This window comes from Priapulus caudatus, unplaced genomic scaffold (genome assembly GCF_000485595.1).
Source record: "Priapulus caudatus unplaced genomic scaffold, Priapulus_caudatus-5.0.1 Scaffold919, whole genome shotgun sequence".
In the NCBI taxonomy this organism is placed as follows: Eukaryota; Metazoa; Priapulida; class Priapulimorpha; order Priapulimorphida; family Priapulidae; genus Priapulus; species Priapulus caudatus.
In genome coordinates, this window is record NW_014577980.1 from 202,682 (window position 1) to 221,565 (window position 18,884).

Below are 18,884 nucleotides of genomic sequence, written 5' to 3' on the forward strand. Positions count from 1 at the left end.
TTGTAGATCGACGTACTTTCAAAGCCACCGGCAATTTTTTGGCAAAAAAGGGAATTGCCATTAGTCAGTTCAGGCTCAACGGATTTTGCTCATCTTTGGTATGCTGAATGAATAAGGGCTAGGGGTTTTGATATTTAAAAAAAAAAAATGCAAATTAGGTAGGGTTTGCGCAATTATATAGCATATTATATAGACACAAACAGTCTGTGGTGTCACACTCGTCTGGCTTCGTTTTACAAGATTTTTGGACAATACTTTAATGCAAAAATTGGTATGGCGCTCCCACCCTGTGCCGATAAAACGTCTATATTAGCAGTAAAGTTTTACAAAACATGTCGGAACGCAGCATAACCATTTAATTTCAAATTGCCATCGCTACAAAAGCGGGGTATAGCGCCATCTACGGTCACAAATTGTGATTCATTTTGGTTTATAGATTATTATTGCGATATACAGATGGCAATCATTTCTATAATGTACGTCGATGGTTGCTCAAATAAAACGACTTGTTCTTACTCACTCATTTGTGTCTTTTTTTGTGGTGAGCTACAGTGTCATTTGACACTTTTTCATTGCCACTAGCACTGAGGACATTTTTAACTAGACAAAGTGCACTCACGGAGAGTGCATACCTCTGCCAGCGACATACGCCATACGCCATACGACTCACAAACACAGAATAAGCCACGAGATATACGCCAGCGTACTGACATGTACGAGCGCTGGCTTGCTGCTCGCTCGCTCGTAGCAGCCGCTCCCATTGCTGCTGCTCGCTCACTCACATGTACACGCTCGCTGGGTATCACTGGCTGGCTGGCTGAGCTGGCTGATGCGCTAGATAAGAGCGAATACATAAGAGCGAATGGCTAAGAGCGGAATACATAACTCTCCAACTCCGTTGGTGCGGAGGGGTAATAATATAATGAAACACTGTGGCAGTTCATATACAGTGTTGGTCTTTAACCTAATGTAATGACATACATATACAGCATTTCATTTCCATTCTCTCATTGGTTTTGCTCTTGTAGGAAGATCTCAGTTTGTTGCCATGATGTTGCATGAAGCCAGCAAAAGTGATGATGAATATGAAGAAGCGACCGTCGTGTGGAAACTTTTGATGAGAAAGAGTATAAATTAGACTATGTCTTCCCTGCTATGCGACAGTAACGTCTTTATACTTATTGATGTTCAATATTACTATAATTGTTGTTATTATTATTAATATTTACCTCTGAATATGATTTCTGGTAGCACTTCCAAGTGGCGTCTGATTTACACAATCTGATGTAGACTGTACGTAACTTAATTTTAGGGACAAAACAATAACACTATCAGTAGCATCTAAATCATGGTAATATGTTATAACGGTCAAACTCTAAAAGCTGATTTTGATGGTGATTTATCACCTGTAAAACTAAAAGTAGCCGCATTTGTTGATTAAGTATACTCTTCAGCCTTTATGCATGGTATTGCTCTAATGAAGATTAAACGTTTATTTGACAAATGAATCGCAATCAATCACTTATTTTATTTATAGGGGAGATATATCTCTATGCTCAAGGCCCAAAAAATTTCATGAAATTTCCAGCACCTAATTATGTTACCACAAAAAATTTTGAATTTTTATGTAAAAATGATTATTTGGATATTTCTCAATTACCAGAAAGAGTGAGCGATACAAAATTTTCGCCACATTATTAAGCAAGAATATGTACCAAAATAGGCGCATCAGGATTTTTCTTTATGTTTCATATTTACCGAGAAAAATTAAAAAAACTGCCTATAAAATTCAAGTTCGCACGTTTGAATTAAAAATTTTTGCGGAATAAAGAGACAATAACTCATAAAATACGGCACTTAAACAATCCCTGGCCGCCGCTTTTTTACAGCAATATGTTACCATTAAAAATGAGTGCAAAATTAAATTTATTCGAGTTATTAGAAATATCCATTTTATACATCGACTACTAAGTCAGAAATTGGAACGGAGAAATCGGCGTTTTTCTGACGTCAGCCGCGGCTCATTACACATGTACGCGGGGCAAGCAAAACGCTCTGACAGTTCACATGTACCGGTTATATGGAGAATGAGAGATGTACACAGGGTGCACATTAGTGTTAGCCATCGAATAAAGTTGAAAATGAAAAATCGAGCGTGAAATTTTTTTCTCTAAAACCTTGAGAGTATCTTTAATATGATTTACGGTGAGGATTGACATGATTGCTTTACATTTAAGAGTTGCACAAATTCAATCGCGTCAACTTAAATTCAAAAAACACACAGTGGGTATGTATGAAATGCAACATTATTTGTCATGTTTTTCCCTTCTTCAATTGGTTTATATAAGGCCAAAACAAAATATTTGTGTGGTTACCGTTATATCTGCCGAAAAATAAATAGTGTAAGTAGGTACGGAAAACATTTTATATTTCTTGAAATATTTTATTTACAGAACCATGTCCGAAGGTTGTGCGTTGTGCCTTTTGAAGCAGGAACTGTCCAATTAATATATATATTGTATTTATTTTTTTGACTTTAAAGAAAATTGACATAATAAAATGTTTAGCGTCGCTGGGAGAATAAATAGGGTCGGTCGTGGAAACCGTAACACACACCTATATTTGTTTTGGACCTAACCAGTATTCATGGTCATATTGTATGATGAACCATTTATCTTGTTTATAAATTTTCCTTCTATGTTGTTATATCCGTATCAAACCAAATAGCCCTACTTGCCCCGGCATGCTGATCTGGCTTCCCTTTATGAACACTGTCTTCTGTAGGTGGTTAAGATGCTGTCTCCATATTGTATATTTTAAAGAGCAGAATAAAAAACTGCATATATATGTTCAGTTATGATAAATTTATACTGTTTAGAGAATGAGATGCTGCAAGCATCTTGAAATGGCAGTTGTTCTATGAAGCTATTCTTATTCATACAATTTTTATAGGCAAGAGAAGGAAGGGGTTAGCAAGCCAAAAAAGGAGAAATCACGAAATGAGAATACTAAGAAGAAGAATATGGATACATCACAGTCTTCCCGGACAACATAGCTCCTGGAAACATTGCTCCACAGGGTACCTGGCAAAGAAGAGCAAAAATAAGAACAAGTGGATAACAGACGATTCTCAATTCTTGCCTACTGCTTCAAAATAGGACGTTTAATATGGGAGCATAGCAGTAACAACTATACCCAATTTCATATAACATATGGGTCAAACGGTTCCTGAGTTATCGTTGACCGTAGCGAAATGTTGACGGACGGACGGACGGACGACGGACGACGACCCATGGCAATACAGCTTGACGATGTCAAGGTGAGCTAAAAATGATGTCAATGGTGATGAAATCATAAGGTGGTCGCTTGACAGCCTGGACTAAGTTTAATTGTAGTTTGTCTACATGCTGTGAGTTAACTGGAAGTTAGATTGTAGTGATGAGCGATTTTGCCATAACCTTTAACATTATCCTTATGTCCAAGTCAGGGATCTATTGGCAATGAAGAACCTTTGAAGGTGATCTTTTGAAATTGAAGCCCAAGGCAGTGCCAGTGGCAGCGGACTGTGGGGTCAGCTGAGTTCTAAGTTCAAGTTCTAGTGTGGAGTGACTTCAACTTGGGTGACACTGACAGTTTAAACTTAGAAGCAGAAGGATTGGTCATGTCCAATATCGCAAACATAATGTTATACGTAATACGTGAGACAGATAGAGATAGCTGGATATAATGTGATGCAGAGCATGATGAAGGCTATGCTGGGTACCGTGATTCACTCACTACACAGGGCTGTTGTCAACTTACATGCGTCTAAACAGAGGAATTGCTCCGACCGGTGATTGGAAGATAAAAATATAATTCGTGACGTTTCGTTTCACCGTCCATAGCCGCACGTGCATTAGCCTATGAGTATGAGCGATACCACGCGTGCATATTTGCTAATTAATTAATAATCTATTCGCTTCAATAAACTCAAAATTCACAGAGATTATAGCTATGACATGTGTCTATAATAGCTAAAATTTATAGAAATGTAACTCAAATCGTTCGCGCCATATGGTAGTTACTAAGTTAGTACACTTTCCTACCGGCCATAGCCGCGCATGTATTAGCCCATGAGCGATACCACGCGTGCATATTTTCTAATTAATTAGACTAATCGTACTTCAATAAACTCAAAATTCACAGAGATTAAGGCTAAGACATGTATCTATTAATATCTAGGGTTTATAGAAATGTAATTCGAATCGTTCGCGCCGTATGATAGTTAACAGTTATTCGCCGAAGGCGAGGTGAATCTTGTCGAATAATCCCCGAGACGAAGTTGAGGTGCTGTGTTATAGGCTGGAGAAAGATTCACAAGTCAAATGGAGACGCACGTGACACGTGGGAGTGAGCCTGACAGGCAGGGCTATCAACTTCGAGGCAGCTAAAGCCACCACAGCCCCTGACTTGGAAGAAGCAAGGTAGGAGAGTTGGAAGCTGTTTAAGAAAAATATTGGACAACTACAACCTGTTATCTGGGCTGCACACGAAAGACCTGCGTTTCAGGTAGCAATGCCTTGAGAACTGTCTCGCTGACGATGCGATGAAAACGCTCAGTGTTTAGCTTCTCAACGCCCGGAGTCCAAATAACTGTCACTGAAATTATAGATGAGGTTTTCAAGAATATGCCATAGGTGAGGTGAATGAGACCATGGAGAGATTTTTATTTCACCGGCGTTGTCAGCAGGAAGGGGAGGACTTTGATCACTTCCTGGCAGACCTCAGAACACTGGCACAAACCTGTAAGTTTTGCAGCGCGTGCGAAGCCTCTATGATAAGAGACAGAGTTGTGCTGGGAATAAGAGAAAATGACACGAGAGAAGACTTGCTAAAGATAAGAGAACTTGACCTTGACAGGTGCATTGATGTGTGCAGGGCTGTACAGTCTGCTTCGTTGTGTGACAGAGCATTGAAGCCAGTTATGCCTGATACTGTGCACAAAATAAGGGCAAGATTTCCCGAGGTCAAGGATAAGCAGTACGTAACTTTGCAGAAAGAACAGTGCAGATTTTGCAACTTCTCTCACTTCATGAAGAAAGAAAAGTGTCAGCTTTTGGCAAGACGTGCCACATATGCGGCGAGAAGAATCACTTTAAGTCAAAATGCCCAGACAACATGAGACGCGGACAGCAGAAACAGAGAGTATCGGCGCCCTACAGGACTGGTAGGGGCCGGGTGAATCAGCTAAAGGAAGAGTATTATGATGATGTATCTGCTAGTGACTCAGATTATGAGTGGTGCAATACAGTCACAGCTCAGGGGAAAAGGCTGTCTGTGCAAGCTGTCACAGGTGTGTCCCCAACCAGTAGGATGACGAAGTGTCGGATGATGGTTGGCGGCTCAGAAGTCGATTTTCAGATAGACACCGGGGCGTCTGTAAACATGCTGCCATCCAGATTTGCAGACAAGATAGAGCCATATAGAGGTGTACTAAAGATGTAAAACAAGGCTGTCCACAAACCTTCGGGGACACGTCGAATGAAGGTGACTAACCCGAGGAACAACAGAAGATACTCAGTGCCCTTTGTTGTGTTTGAGGATGAGAGGCAACCTATTTTAGGTTACCAGACGAGTGTGCAAATGAACCTCATACAAGTTCAACGTGACAACTTCGACGTGGTCGCTGCAAGGTCCACACAAGATGCCTTCGCAGAGGTTTATGATAAGAAGCTGGGAGAACTATTCGGTACCCGGCATCGTAATGTTCGTGCTGGTGCGATACCTGTGGTGATGGCCAACAGGAGAGTCCCCATCGTGGTGCGACCGAAACTAAAGATGAAGCTGGAGAGGCTGAAGGAGATAAATGTCATCAGCCCGGTTGAGGAGCCGACGATGCACGTTAAACACTCACACCATCGACAGGAGCACAGGCACCACTGCAGCAGCAGCGGCGGCGGCAGAGACAACAAGGAGAGCCACCTGGTGTTGGAGACAAATCCGCTGGAGTGGTCAGTGCACGACGTCTCTCGATTCATCGAGAACACAGAGTGCGCTCACATGTCTCGCATCCTCAGGGAACAGGAGATTGACGGTCAGGCGCTGATGCTGCTCAACCTGCCTACGGTGCAGGAGCACCTTGCACTGAAGCTGGAGCCCGCCGTGAAGCTATGTCATCACATAGAGAGGGTCAAGGTCGCTTTCTTCGCACAGGCAAGCGACGTCGCCAGCATCGCCGGTGCAAGTGCCAATCGCACCCCCTTCCGACGTACCTCAGCCACCGTCAGCATCGGCGGTTGGCAAAACAAAGATGGCAACAGACGCCGATGTAAAGACAACCAGATCCGGCAGAACTGTTAAAATGCCTGTGAGGTTTAGGCAGTAGCATCAGTAGTATAGGAGGATAGAGTGTCTCGTCGTATGTTAAGCGGTTTTATTTTATTCAGCTATGATCGTTCATTTATGTAACACGTATCGGTGGCACAAGAAGGTATAGTTTGTGATGTATTGATGATATTTGATATAGGTCAGGGTTAGACACTAACCATTTTAGTTCATTAGTCCACGGGACTAGTAAAAGAAGAAATGTACTAGTCCTTCCAAGATTCTACTAGTCCTACCGAAGGACTCTTACTAGGCACAGAGCGACGATGTGACGAGTGTGATTTGCCAGGAGGTAGGTGGGGTAGGGGGTGGAGAACCCCCTATGGTGTCCTATGAGAGTCATTAGTAGTCCTCCTGTACTTTTCAAATCTGAAAGCCTGCTTACTAACATAATGATAAAAGCAGAGTACGGGCCTGTACGGCCAAACTTTAGTTGGCATTTAAGAAACGTCCGTGGGATGTTCGGACGCACAGGTTAGCACAGGTTCCTGAATCCAGTAGCAGCGTTGGCATACCAAAAATGGATAAGAAGTGGGTGGAGCTTACTTTTGGCCAGTGGTAGTGAACCTTACATTGTGTTGGGCAGGGTTTATTTACGTGCACGGGTCGTGCGGCACGCTCACTGTTCACGTGCGCTAGGTTGTGGAGTAATTCGCACATCCCCGCGCATTTCACGTTCTGATGTAAACAATAAAGTATCACTGGTTGTTAACAAACGATCAGTATGTACTGTTTTCAAATAATATTAACAAGATTTATGTAATATAGCCTGTTGAATTATACAGTAAATAATAATAATTGTCTCAAGTTTTAACACACATAAGTCACTGTAGCTGCAAATCACGTCGTATTACTTACTAGTCATGCAAACAGCAGCACAGCCTCGTCGCACCACGCAGGTTTAACCGTTTCATATTGTTTTTAACGTTTGGAAAAACTATATACATTTTATACAGGGTGTAGCTAAATAAAAGCTTCCCTACGTAAGAGCTTGTATGTCTACAAAATACATTTACTTTGGACACACTCAACACAGACGGAATTCCCCAGTGCCCATCAAAATTTTACAGTAAGTGATCATGTTATATGCATAATTTTTTCCTTTTCCACCAAAAAGTGTTGCTAGTTGTGAGCTATTGAAGTACCCTGAAATGGCTCTAGATTGCAGAGCCATTCTCAGAGCTTATAATTTTCACAAATTTTCTGGGGGGCATGCCCCCACACCCCCCTAGAAGTCCCCCTCCCCCTTTTCAGCAGTTGTCTGCCTCATGCTTTGCGCGCCGTCTCGCCCCTTATCAAAATACCCTGGCGCAGCCCCTGTTTATATATATATATATATATATTGCTAATGAACTGATAATTATAGTGACTATAACTACTCATGGGAGTACGGATATTCTCTTACTATGCACTTGCCTATATATATCTCTAGCCATTCCAAAGTCAGCAATTTTGGCCTTGCGCCCCGCACCCTTTGTTGTGAGAAGACAATTCCTTGCTGCCAAGTCCCTGTAAAACAATATAATACGACTAAATGCAAGACTTCCTATTGCAATACCATAAATATATGTATTGAATATATTATGTATATATAATACAATGATAATACACATAACTATAATGCTGATAGTAGTTTATAGTTTTTATTACAGATAAAAATTTGCGAAACTACGTGGTTTGATTCCAATTATAATGACAAGATCTGCTTATTCAGAAACAAAAGAACTCCAAGAACTCGGGTCTAATTCCAAAAATATCTAAGTAGTGTGCGTGCGTGCGTGCGTCCGCGCGTGCGTGCGTGCGTGCGTGCGTGTCCGCGAATCACGTTCAAATGGAGAGACTCAGAGATATAGGGAGAGCTAGTGCTTCCCCCTATACACAATAGCCACGGTTACACATGCCGAGGCGTGATTGGTTGACCTCATCCAATGGCACGCTACCACACTATGTCAACAGCTACTGTCAAGCGATCACTCGGTAGACTGGGTGGGTTCGTGACCCCATTGTTTAACAATGTTTGCACTACCGTAGGGTCTAGCATGCCTAGAGCGTGCAGAGCATGCTAGTGTCTACTTGTACTAGCGCTTCTAACAAGGAAAACTTGTTAATGAGAATGAGTTATATATAGCACTTTGGATCTTGGTTGAGAGACGCTGCCGCTGGTAAAATCGATGGGAAATTGGGACGGTGAGGGACGGGGAAAATATAACTAGTCCCGCCGGACTAACGGCTATGGGAATCTACTAGTCCTTCTGATTTTTTACTAGTCTCGGACTAACGGACTAGCGTTAGTGTCGAACCCTGTAGGTTAAATTCTTGTGGAGCGATAACGATAACCTATGAGGACTGTGAAAATAGTTCGTTTTTTGTTCTGTTATTTTAATAAAGTTGAGTTGTGTTACTTAAGAAGTAGTGTTGATTGGTGTTGAGCTAGATCGAGTTTTTCCAAAAAGAGAAAGATGTTTTAAGTGTTGTAGTACATGTCTGGAATAGCCTAGTCAGCCACTAGATGGCGACACACGTGTCAATAGATTGGTGTAACGTACACGTGTATACACGAGGCAGTTGGGCAGTGGACAGGGCACGGAGCACACGTTTAAATGCTTGTGTAAACGTTTTCCACTGGTTCTGGTTTTGGCTCTGACTTCGTGGCTGTGCAGCACGTAACAGGCGCCTCCCTAGACTAGCATTATATTACATTTATGTAATACAACATGAACAGCGCATGCGTAACAACTGCTCGGACGAATAGCACATACGAACAGGTGTCCGATGCTCGGACGAATATCCACGTCCACAATGTAAACCCTAGAGGTGATTATCGAAATATATTTACCTATGTCTCACCCAATCAGCGCGCAGGATTTCCTATAAAGTATAATCAATCGGGCGATGATACTAATAACAGTTAGTACACTTTCCTACCGGTCAGCGTAATAGCGTATGCGGCGGGGTATGCAAAATAAAAACGAAACGTCACAAATTCTATTTTTATCCTCCAATCACAGGTCGGAGTAGCTCTAGTACTATAGCCCGCGTTCGATAAACTGCCGCAGGGCTATAGTACATTGTCGGCTGTAAATACCAACTACGACCTGTTACCACCTGTCCCCATGAAAAATGGATCGCAAAACGCGAAGTTATCGGCTTTTTAACACTTATTTATCTACATGGACATCTCACCTATCTTTTTGAACACTTTCAACAACTTTACACCATGTATTTGTCCTTTGATTCCACAAAGTAAGCACTACTGGCATTTCATTTTGAAACGAAGTGGCGTGCGCACGCGTCACGTTACCGGATATGTACGCAAAACACATGGCAGCTATGGTGCATGTATTATTCATGGGGGTGATGGGGTGAACTGCGCTGATGTTGCTTGGCAACGTGAGTAACTGCCACATCAGCGCGAGTTCACCCCATCACCCCCGTGAATAATACATGCACCATAGCTGCCATGTGTTTAGACCAATAAATTGTGCCCTAAAATTTTTTATATTACTATCAAAATACCCAGCGCCACCCCTGTATACATATATATACCTAACGACATGTATACCAGTAAATCACCTATAGGATAGACACCTGTCTATAAAGGACAATTTTGGGGGTTTCCTCAAAGTACACGTATAGACAGGTTCGACTGTCTGGCGCACTGAGAATACGATGGGGGCCTATGTTTGCGGACACCTGTATACAACTGCCTGTCTATAGAGATGTTTTTGGGATTCCCCTTCAGTGACACTTATCCGATGAAACCACCTATATGACAATTTTAGGGTTTTCCTCAAGGGACATTTATAAGCAGGTTTAAATGTACTCGGTAATCAACGGACAAGACTTGAAATTGTCCCTCCTGATTAAAACTAAAATTCAAACCCAAAAATTCTTGTTCGACGCCAAAAACCTAAAAATTATAAATACTTAAAATTCGACACCCGAACCCTGAAACTTTTACAAATTCGAATTCAACCCCCCCCCCCCCCCCCTCTGAAATCCGAGACGAGTGGTCGCGAGGACCGCCGCTCACCGAGCGCCATTATGGACTCGCGCCGTCCCTTCTTGTTGGCCATGCCGACGAGCATATCGATGGTGATGTGGTTGTGGACGGGAGCGTCCTGCAGCAGCAGCGTCAACGCGGCCATCCTGTCGGCCAGCGTGCCGGACGATATCACCGTCTTCATCCAGTGCGTCTCGCCGCGCTTCTTCTTCGCTCGCACTGAGGAGAAACGATTCACCGACAACATAATTCGGTGTAGTGTGACTACACTGAGCGTCGAATAATCCGCTCGTCAATGCTAACAGTTTCGGTGCAAATCTGTGCTACGTATATCGAGTATCGCATTTTGCTACGTTAGCGTGGAGCAATTGCCTCCGGGTATTTAAATCGTGACAAGGCAACCTATATATGCAAATCACTAATAAAAGTGATTTCCACAGCAATCTGTGAAAAGAGCATTCAAGCAATATGTATATATGTATCTATCCAGGGTTGAAAATACTTTTCTAACATCGGTGATCCTGCAGGATCACCGATGTTATAATATTGGTGATCCTGCAAACATTTTGGTGATCCTGCCGAAACGCATACGTTATAATTATTTATACATTGCAATATGTTCCTGTTTTACAAGCGTATACAGTAACCAGGCAAAAAAGATAGAAACAGACTAGAAACAGGCGCACAATCAGGAAATTAGAATTTGATTTATTTCATTTCCAGTTCTCTTTCTCAGTCGATTCTGAGTGTTGCACAACAGTTCATAATATTAATAAGGGCATCATCGGTCATGTCTACGTAATCTTCGGCTCTGTTCGGTGCGGGGGGTGGGGGGGGGGGGACCGTTTTCCTCATCCTTCAACAGTGGCAAGTAGTGGAAAGATAGGCCATACGTTTGACAAAACGGCCTTCTTCTATCTCTCTGCTTCCCAGAAAAAAAAAAAGGGGGGGTCCACTGCATTAGACGGATCAAAAAGCACCTAACTGCAAGGAGAATCCAGAAGAAATTTCTCATCAGTGCATTTAAAGTTGGTCCTGATAAGTTCTGGCTTCTTCCCAATCAGACTCTTATTCTCTTCATTATGAGAGAGAGCCTCTCACACTCTAGCACTAGTAGACCGCCAAAGACAGCAAGCCAGAATTCCACACCACGCGAGCAGCAGCCAAAGTTCTATGCTTCTTGTTCTCGCGCGGCGGGGAGAGAGCGCGCCGAGCCGTTTTGACGGGGCACGGTTCATCATCCGGCACTGAGCGTGACGCGAGAGAGAGAGTGCAGTGGGTCGCAGCGCGGGTCCATGCAACGTTTTCGTGTACAATGCCGCCTACGCAAACACTGTCCTGTAGGTGCGCCACGTATATCATAAGAGCACAACGCCATCAGTCTTCTCACCCATTCAGATCCTAGTGGCCATGACTTATGTAACCAAAAGGAGGAGAGAGTTGTGCAACATGTTTCCAATTAATGAAAATCCTCCTTTCCAGTTCACTTAAAATAGCATTCCACAGGCGCTTTGCAGACTTGAATACTCTTTTTTTTCGCTTTTTTTTTCCGGTGATTTCAGTCGATCCGCCGACTGTTTATTTTGTCATGATCCGGTGTTGATCGGAAGCTGAAAAAGCCGTCGGATCAGCCGATCGGCGAGTATTTTAACCCTGTCTCATCTATAATAATAATATTTATATCGTACTTATTTGTAATATATATAGTAAATTATATATTATACATTCGGGATAATATAGATTAGTCACACAACAAATACCAACCTTGCTGCAGGTTCGCATTAACCGATCGCACCCGGACGCAATTGCTGGTCGTGCCATCAATCGCGTAAACTGCCCATGGAAAAAATCGCAACCCAACGACGGCAGTTCCAGCCTGCCTTGCCCTGTTTTGTAACTTGCCGTCGGTGCCGCTTTAACTAACTGCCCTAGTTTCGTTTTAGTCGAAGTTCAACATAACACGTCGCGTGGCGTGCGTAGTTCAAATGCTGAGAAACTAAAACCGATAGTCGGCATGAGGGAATGAATAACAGCTATCGGATAATATTGCGCTCCTGATCGCGGGCATTAAAATGTCTTTGTACCTGGTTGCTGTACTTCCATTCGGACGAGGGGCAGGGGTACACGGGGTTCGGTGTTACAGGTGTAAGCTTACATGGGGCAATTGTTTTGTACATTAAAAGGCAAGACGATTTGAGTAAAATTTGTTATGGAGTTTTTCCTTTATTTTACAAAAGTGCCATTCGTGCCTTCTTCGAAATTTTGAGACGTTGGCTGTGCGCTTTTCTAAATTGCGTCTGTGCCCTTTTCCATTTAGAAGAACAATTCAAGCGATTTCTCACATGCCCTATAAAAATTGCTTTGCCCTTCTCGTCGCTAATTCGAGCTCTGCACCGCTACTGCTGATTTACAAGTTGACTCATTGCTGAGTAACCTCCTCTGCAAGTGTCTGGCAGCGTTTTTCACAAACGTGCGGCATGGGCAGGCTCCCACACAGGGACTCAAGCCTGAAAGCTGTAATGATAACAGCTTTCATTTAGATTTGAAATCTGTCTCGTTTGCCTCCCTACATTATACAAATACAAGCTGCAAAAACATGTTAGAACCTCTCGGTTTAGAACCATGGTTAAGAAGGTTAGTAGTTATTTTCGCACACTTAATTTCAATTCGTGCAGCTGATCACTACATGTTCATCTATTTTGGGAAATATTCGTACCAGTTATCACACAAATTTATTTACTCATACATCGCCGTTTGACCGGTACGCTGATTTCATGGCCATTGTTCCTGTTTTACAGAGAGATACTTCTTTGCGTTTGTGGAGAGTGGAGGGAAGTGCACGGATTTAGTCTGGCCACGGTCGAACTGAAACGAGGATCCTGCACACCATTCGTCTTCTTCAATTTCTTTGCCGGCGGATGTTAGCAGACATTAGAATCGTCGTTGATTCCACTTGTCTTATTTTGCCTGCGTTGCTAGTAACCATGTGAGGGTCAACTGTTTATCCCCAGGAGCTATGTTTTCGCGGGAAGACTGTGATAGTATCCATCGATTCTTCTTCTAGTATTCCATTTCGGATTTCGTCCTTTTTGCTTGCTAACCCCATTCCTTCTCTTGCCTATTAACAATTGTATGATGAAGAATAGCTTTCAGTAGAACAACTGCCATTGCAAGAGGCTTGCACATCTCATCATCTAAACCAGTATAAATTTATCTATACTTGACCATATATATGCATTTTGTATCTGCTCTTATAAATTATTACAATATGGACACAGCCATCTTGTTAACACTACATGAAGACATGTTCATAAGTGAAAGACAGCATTCAAGCAGGGGGCAAGTAGGTATTGGTTTTGTATACGGATAAACAACATAGAAGGAAAAAATTAGAAATCAGATAAATGTTTCAGCCCATACAATATGACCATGAATCTGGGTTAGTGCAAAACAAAATATAGGTGTGGTTACGGTCTTCCCGACCGCCGACCGCCTATTATCGGCCCCGCACGACTAAAACATTTTATTGTGCAAATGTTCTTAAGGGACAAAAAATAAATAAAGATACTATACTAATTGACTATCTCCCTGCTTGCACAAAGGCCAACCGCACCAACCTTCTCGTACATGGTTCGAAAAATAAAATATTTCAGAAAATAAAATGTTTTCCCTACCACTACACTATTAATTTTTCGGCATGTAACCGTAACGCACACAAATAATTTTGTTTTGGACCTTAAGTAAACCAAGTTGACAGAAGGGGAAAAACAGTACATAATGGGTGGCATTTCAACATACCGCACTTGTGTCGTTTGTCTTGAATTAATTTGACCGAATGAATTATGTGCAACTGTGAATGTGAAACCAGCACATCAGTCAATCCGTCAACCATATTAAAAGCATGATCTCCAGGTTTTTAGGCAAAAATTTCACCGATTTTCGATTTCACTTTATTCGAGCGCTAACACTATGTGACACCTGTGTACATGCTCATTTCCCATATAACGGTACATGTGAAGCTGTCAGAGCGTTTGGCTGCCCGCGTAACATGGTGTAATGAGCCGCGCTGACGTCGAAAAAACCCGATTTTCTGCCGTCCAATTCTGACTTAGAGTCGAATGTAATACAATGGATATTTAATAACTCGGAATAATCTTATATTTTACACTTCATATTTAATGTAACATATGCGTAACAAAGCGCGCCAGGATTGTGTAATTAATTGGCCGTATTTTATGAGTTATTGTCTCTTTATCGCAAAAATTTCTTAATCAACGTGTGGCGACTGAATTTAGGCAGTTTTTAATTTTCTCGTACAATATGAAACATAAAGAAAACCTGATGCCTATTTTGGGTAGAAAACAAAAAAAAAAAAACAAAAAAAAAAAAAAAAAAAAAAAAAAAAAAAAAAAAAAAAAAAAAAAAAAAAAAAAAAAAAAAAAAAAAAAAAAAAAAAAAAAAGAAAAAAAAAAAAAAAAAAAAAAAAAATTTAAAAAAAAAAAAAGAAAAAAAAAAAAAAAAAAAAAAAAAAAAAAAAAAAAAAAAAAAAAAATTTTATTAAAAAAAAAAAAAAAAAACATATCGCTTAATAGTGGCGAAAATTTTTGTATCCTCCACTCTTTTTGGTAATTGAGAAATATCGCAAAATATCATTTCTTACCATAAAAATTCGAAAATTTTTGTGTAACATAATTAGGTGCTGGGAAATTTCATGAAATTTTTCGCGTAATTTGAGCATAGAGATATATCCCCCTATAAATAAAATACAGTGATGATGCGATTCATTTTCATAAAACGTTAATTTCATTAAGCAATACCGGCCATATCGCATAAAGCTGAGAGTAGACGTAATCAACAAGCGCTACTTTTAGTTACAGGGAGAAAGTCACCATCAAATCACTTATTAGAGGTTGAACCACTTATAATAATTACAATAGAATTAGATCTACGATAGTGTTAGTGTTTTGTCCATAAATTAAAATTATGACAGTCCTACAATCAGATTGTGTAAATCAGACCATCTGCGAAGTGCTACAGAAATCATATCAACGAGGTAAAGTAATTAATATAATAAGAAACAATTCATAGTAATATTGAAACATTCAAATAATGAAAAGACTTACTGCCATAGCAGGGGAAGACATACGTCAATTTATCACGCTCTTTTCTCATCAAAAATTTCAACACCGGCGCTCTTTACAATATTCCAGCATCCACCGTTTGCTGCTTCATAACACGTCCTCAAAAACTGATCATCTCCTAAAGAGCAAAAACAATGAGAGAAGGAATGAAAATGCTGTACATGTAACGGTCACTCTACATTATTAAAGACCCAACACGGTTGTATAACGAACTGCACCGTGTTTCATAATATTATTACCGGCCGCGTCCAACCGAGCTGCGAGGAGGTTATGTACTTCGCCCTGCTTAGCACTTCGGCGTCTGACTGCTATTCGCTCTGTATCTAAGCGCGCATCGAGCCCAGCGTCAGCCAGCTCACCAGTGATAGCCGACGGCGGAGCGTTCACATTGTGATCTGAGCGAGCAGCAGCAAATGACGCGGGCGCTGCCTACGACGAAGCGACGGTCAGCAAGAACCAGCCGTACATGTCAGTACGCTGCGTATATCGTGCCGGGCTGTACTGCTCCGTTGTTGGTGAGTCGTATGGCTAATTGGCGCTCATGTCGCCTGGCAAGGTATGCACTACTCCGTAGTGGCACTTTGTCTAGTTAAAACTGATCCTCAGTCTTTGCAATGAGAAGGTCGTCAATGACACTGTCAGCTCACCACAAAAAAAACACAAATGAGTGAGGTACGAACAAGTCCGGTTTTAATGAGCAACCATCGCCGACATTAGCTAGAAATGATGCCATCCTGATATCCAAACTAACTATGAAACCAAAAAATAACTCACAATTTGTGACCGTGAGATGCGGCTGATACCGCGCTTTGCTAGCGATGCCATTTTGAAATAAGATTGGTAGTAACTGCTGCGGTTCCTGCGACAGTAGTTTGGTAAAACTTTAAGCTCTAATAGAGACTTTAGTCGCAGGGTGACGCAGAGAAGGAAGCCACCTTGCATTAAAGATACTTGATCAGCGGAGGGCGGGGGGGGGGGGGGGGGGGGGGGGGGGGAAAGTCTTTGAGAAACCGAACCAGACAGTGTGACACCGCGACAGACTGCTTTGATGTCCTAGTATAGATATGCTATATAATTGGGTCACAAACCTAACTACCATTGCATTTTGTTTTTAAAGTCTCAAAACCCCTAGCCCCGTTCATGTCATTCAATACCAAAGATGAGCAAAATCCGTTGAACCTGGAACTGACGAATGCAATTCCCGTATTTTTGCGCAAAAAATTTTGCCGGGGGTGGCTTTGAAAGCTACGTTCGACTAGCATGCTTCAAAATAGACTTTAGAGTATGGAGCATAGCAGTAAACCTATACCAATTCATATAACATATGGCGGTCAAACGTTCCTGAGTTATCCGTGTGACCGTCTCGAAATGTTGACGACGGACGACGGACGACGGACGACGACCATTGGCAAGTACAGCTTGACGATGTCAAGTGAGCTAAAATGATTTCAATGGTATTGAAGATCCATAAGTGCGCTTGACCAGCCTGACTAAGTTAATTGTAAGTTGTCTACATGCTGTGAGTTAACGGATAAGATTGTTAGTGATGAGCCGATTTTTCTATACCCTTTAACATTATCATATGTCCAAGTCAGGAATCTATGGCAATGAAGAACGCTTTGAAGTGATCTTTGAAATTGCAGCTGCCAAGCATGCCAGTGGGGCAGCGGACTGTGGGGTCAGCTAGTTTCTAAGTTCAATTCTAGGTGATATGACTTCAACTTGGTAACACTTCGAACAGTTTAAACTAAAAAGGCAGAAGGATTGTCATGTCCAATATCGCAAACATAAATGTTATACGTAATACGTGAAGACAGATAGAGATGAGCTTGATAAATGTGAAGGCAGAGCAATGGATGAAGGCTAATGCTGGTACCCGTGATTCACGCTCACCTACACTAGGCGTTCGTCAACTCAGCCGTCTAAACAGAGTGAATTGCTCCGGACCGGTGATTGAAGATAAAAAATAATTCGTAGAACGTTCGTTCGACCGTCCATAGTCCGCACGTGCATTAGCTATCGAGTAACGATACCCAGCGTGCCATATTGCTAATTAATTAATAATCTATTCGCTTCAATAAACTTCAAAATCAGACAGTACAGAGATTATTAGCTATGGACATGTGTCTATAATAGCTAAAAATTTACTAGAAATGTAACCAACCTCGTCGCAGCCAAATATGGTAGTTACTAAGTTTACGTACACTTTCGCTCCCGGGCCATGAGCGCGATGTGTATAGCCCATGAGCGATAAACACCGCGTGACATATTTTCTAATTATATTAGACTAATCGACTTCAATAAACTCAAAATTACCAGAGATTAAGGCGTAAGACATTATCTTATTAATATCTAGGGTTTATAGAACCTGTAATTCGAATCGTTCGCGCGTAATGAAGTACAACAGTTATTCGCCGAAGCGAGGGTAATCTTGTCGAATAACCCCGAGTACAAGTTGAGTTGCTGTGTTAAGGCGGGAAAGATTCAGACATCCAAATGGACGACGCACGTGACACGTAGCAGTGAGCCTGACAGGCAGGCTCAAACTTCGCAGCAAGAAGCCACCACAGCCCGCTGACTTGGAAGAAGACAAGGTAAGGGAGTGGAAACTGTTACATGAAAATAATTGGGCAACTACAACCTGTTACCCTGGGCTCACACGAAAGGACGGCATGGCGTTTCAGGTAGCCAAATGCTGAGACTGTCCTCGCTGACGATCGTGATGAAAACCTCAGTTGGGTCTTAGCTTCTCACGCCGGTCACAAAGAACTGTCACTGGAAATTATAGAGAGGTTTCAAGAAATATGCCATAAGGTGATGCATGAGACCAAATGGAGAGATTTTTTATTCACCGCGTGTCAAGCAGAAGGGGAGGACTTTGATCCCGTTCCTGGCCAGACTCAGCAACACTGCAGCAAACCTTAAGTTGGCGGCGCGTGCACGGCCCTGCTATGATAAGAGCACGAGAGTTCGTGGCCTGGAATAGAGGAGAGAGAAAATGACACGAGAGAACTTGCCTAAAGATAAGCAGAACTTGACCATTGAACAGGTGCATTGATGGCAGGGCTGGGTACAGTCTGCCTTCGTTGTGTGAGCAGAGCATGAAGCCAGTTATGCCTGATACTGGCACAAATAAGGCACAGATTTCCCGAGGTCAAGAGAGCAGTAACGTAACTTGGACAGAAAGAACAGTGCAGAATTTGCAACTTCTCTCACTTCATAGAAGAAAGAAAGGTGTCAGGCCTTTGTGCATACGTGCCACATACTGCGGCGAGACGAACACTTTAAGTCAAATGGCCCAGACAAAATGAGACGCGGACAGCAGAAACAGAGAGGTATCGGCCGCTCTACAGGACTGTAGGGCCCGGGTTAATCCA

At 42.0% G+C, this 18,884-nt stretch overlaps 1 protein-coding gene across 1 annotated transcript in view; it reads right to left on the reverse strand.

The window, feature by feature from the left end:
• Positions 1–12,808, reverse strand: part of LOC106814404 (CCAAT/enhancer-binding protein zeta-like) — a 51,178-nt gene extending 38,370 nt beyond the window's left edge. The window contains exons 1-2 of the mRNA XM_014818721.1: positions 12,767–12,808; positions 10,397–10,585 (exon numbers count right to left, since the gene is read on the reverse strand). Of these exons, the coding sequence (XP_014674207.1) occupies positions 10,397–10,585; position 12,767 (190 nt within the window). The 5' untranslated portion in view covers positions 12,768–12,808. The remainder of the gene's footprint in view (positions 1–10,396; positions 10,586–12,766) is intronic.
• Between the last annotated feature and the right edge of the window lie 6,076 nt (positions 12,809–18,884).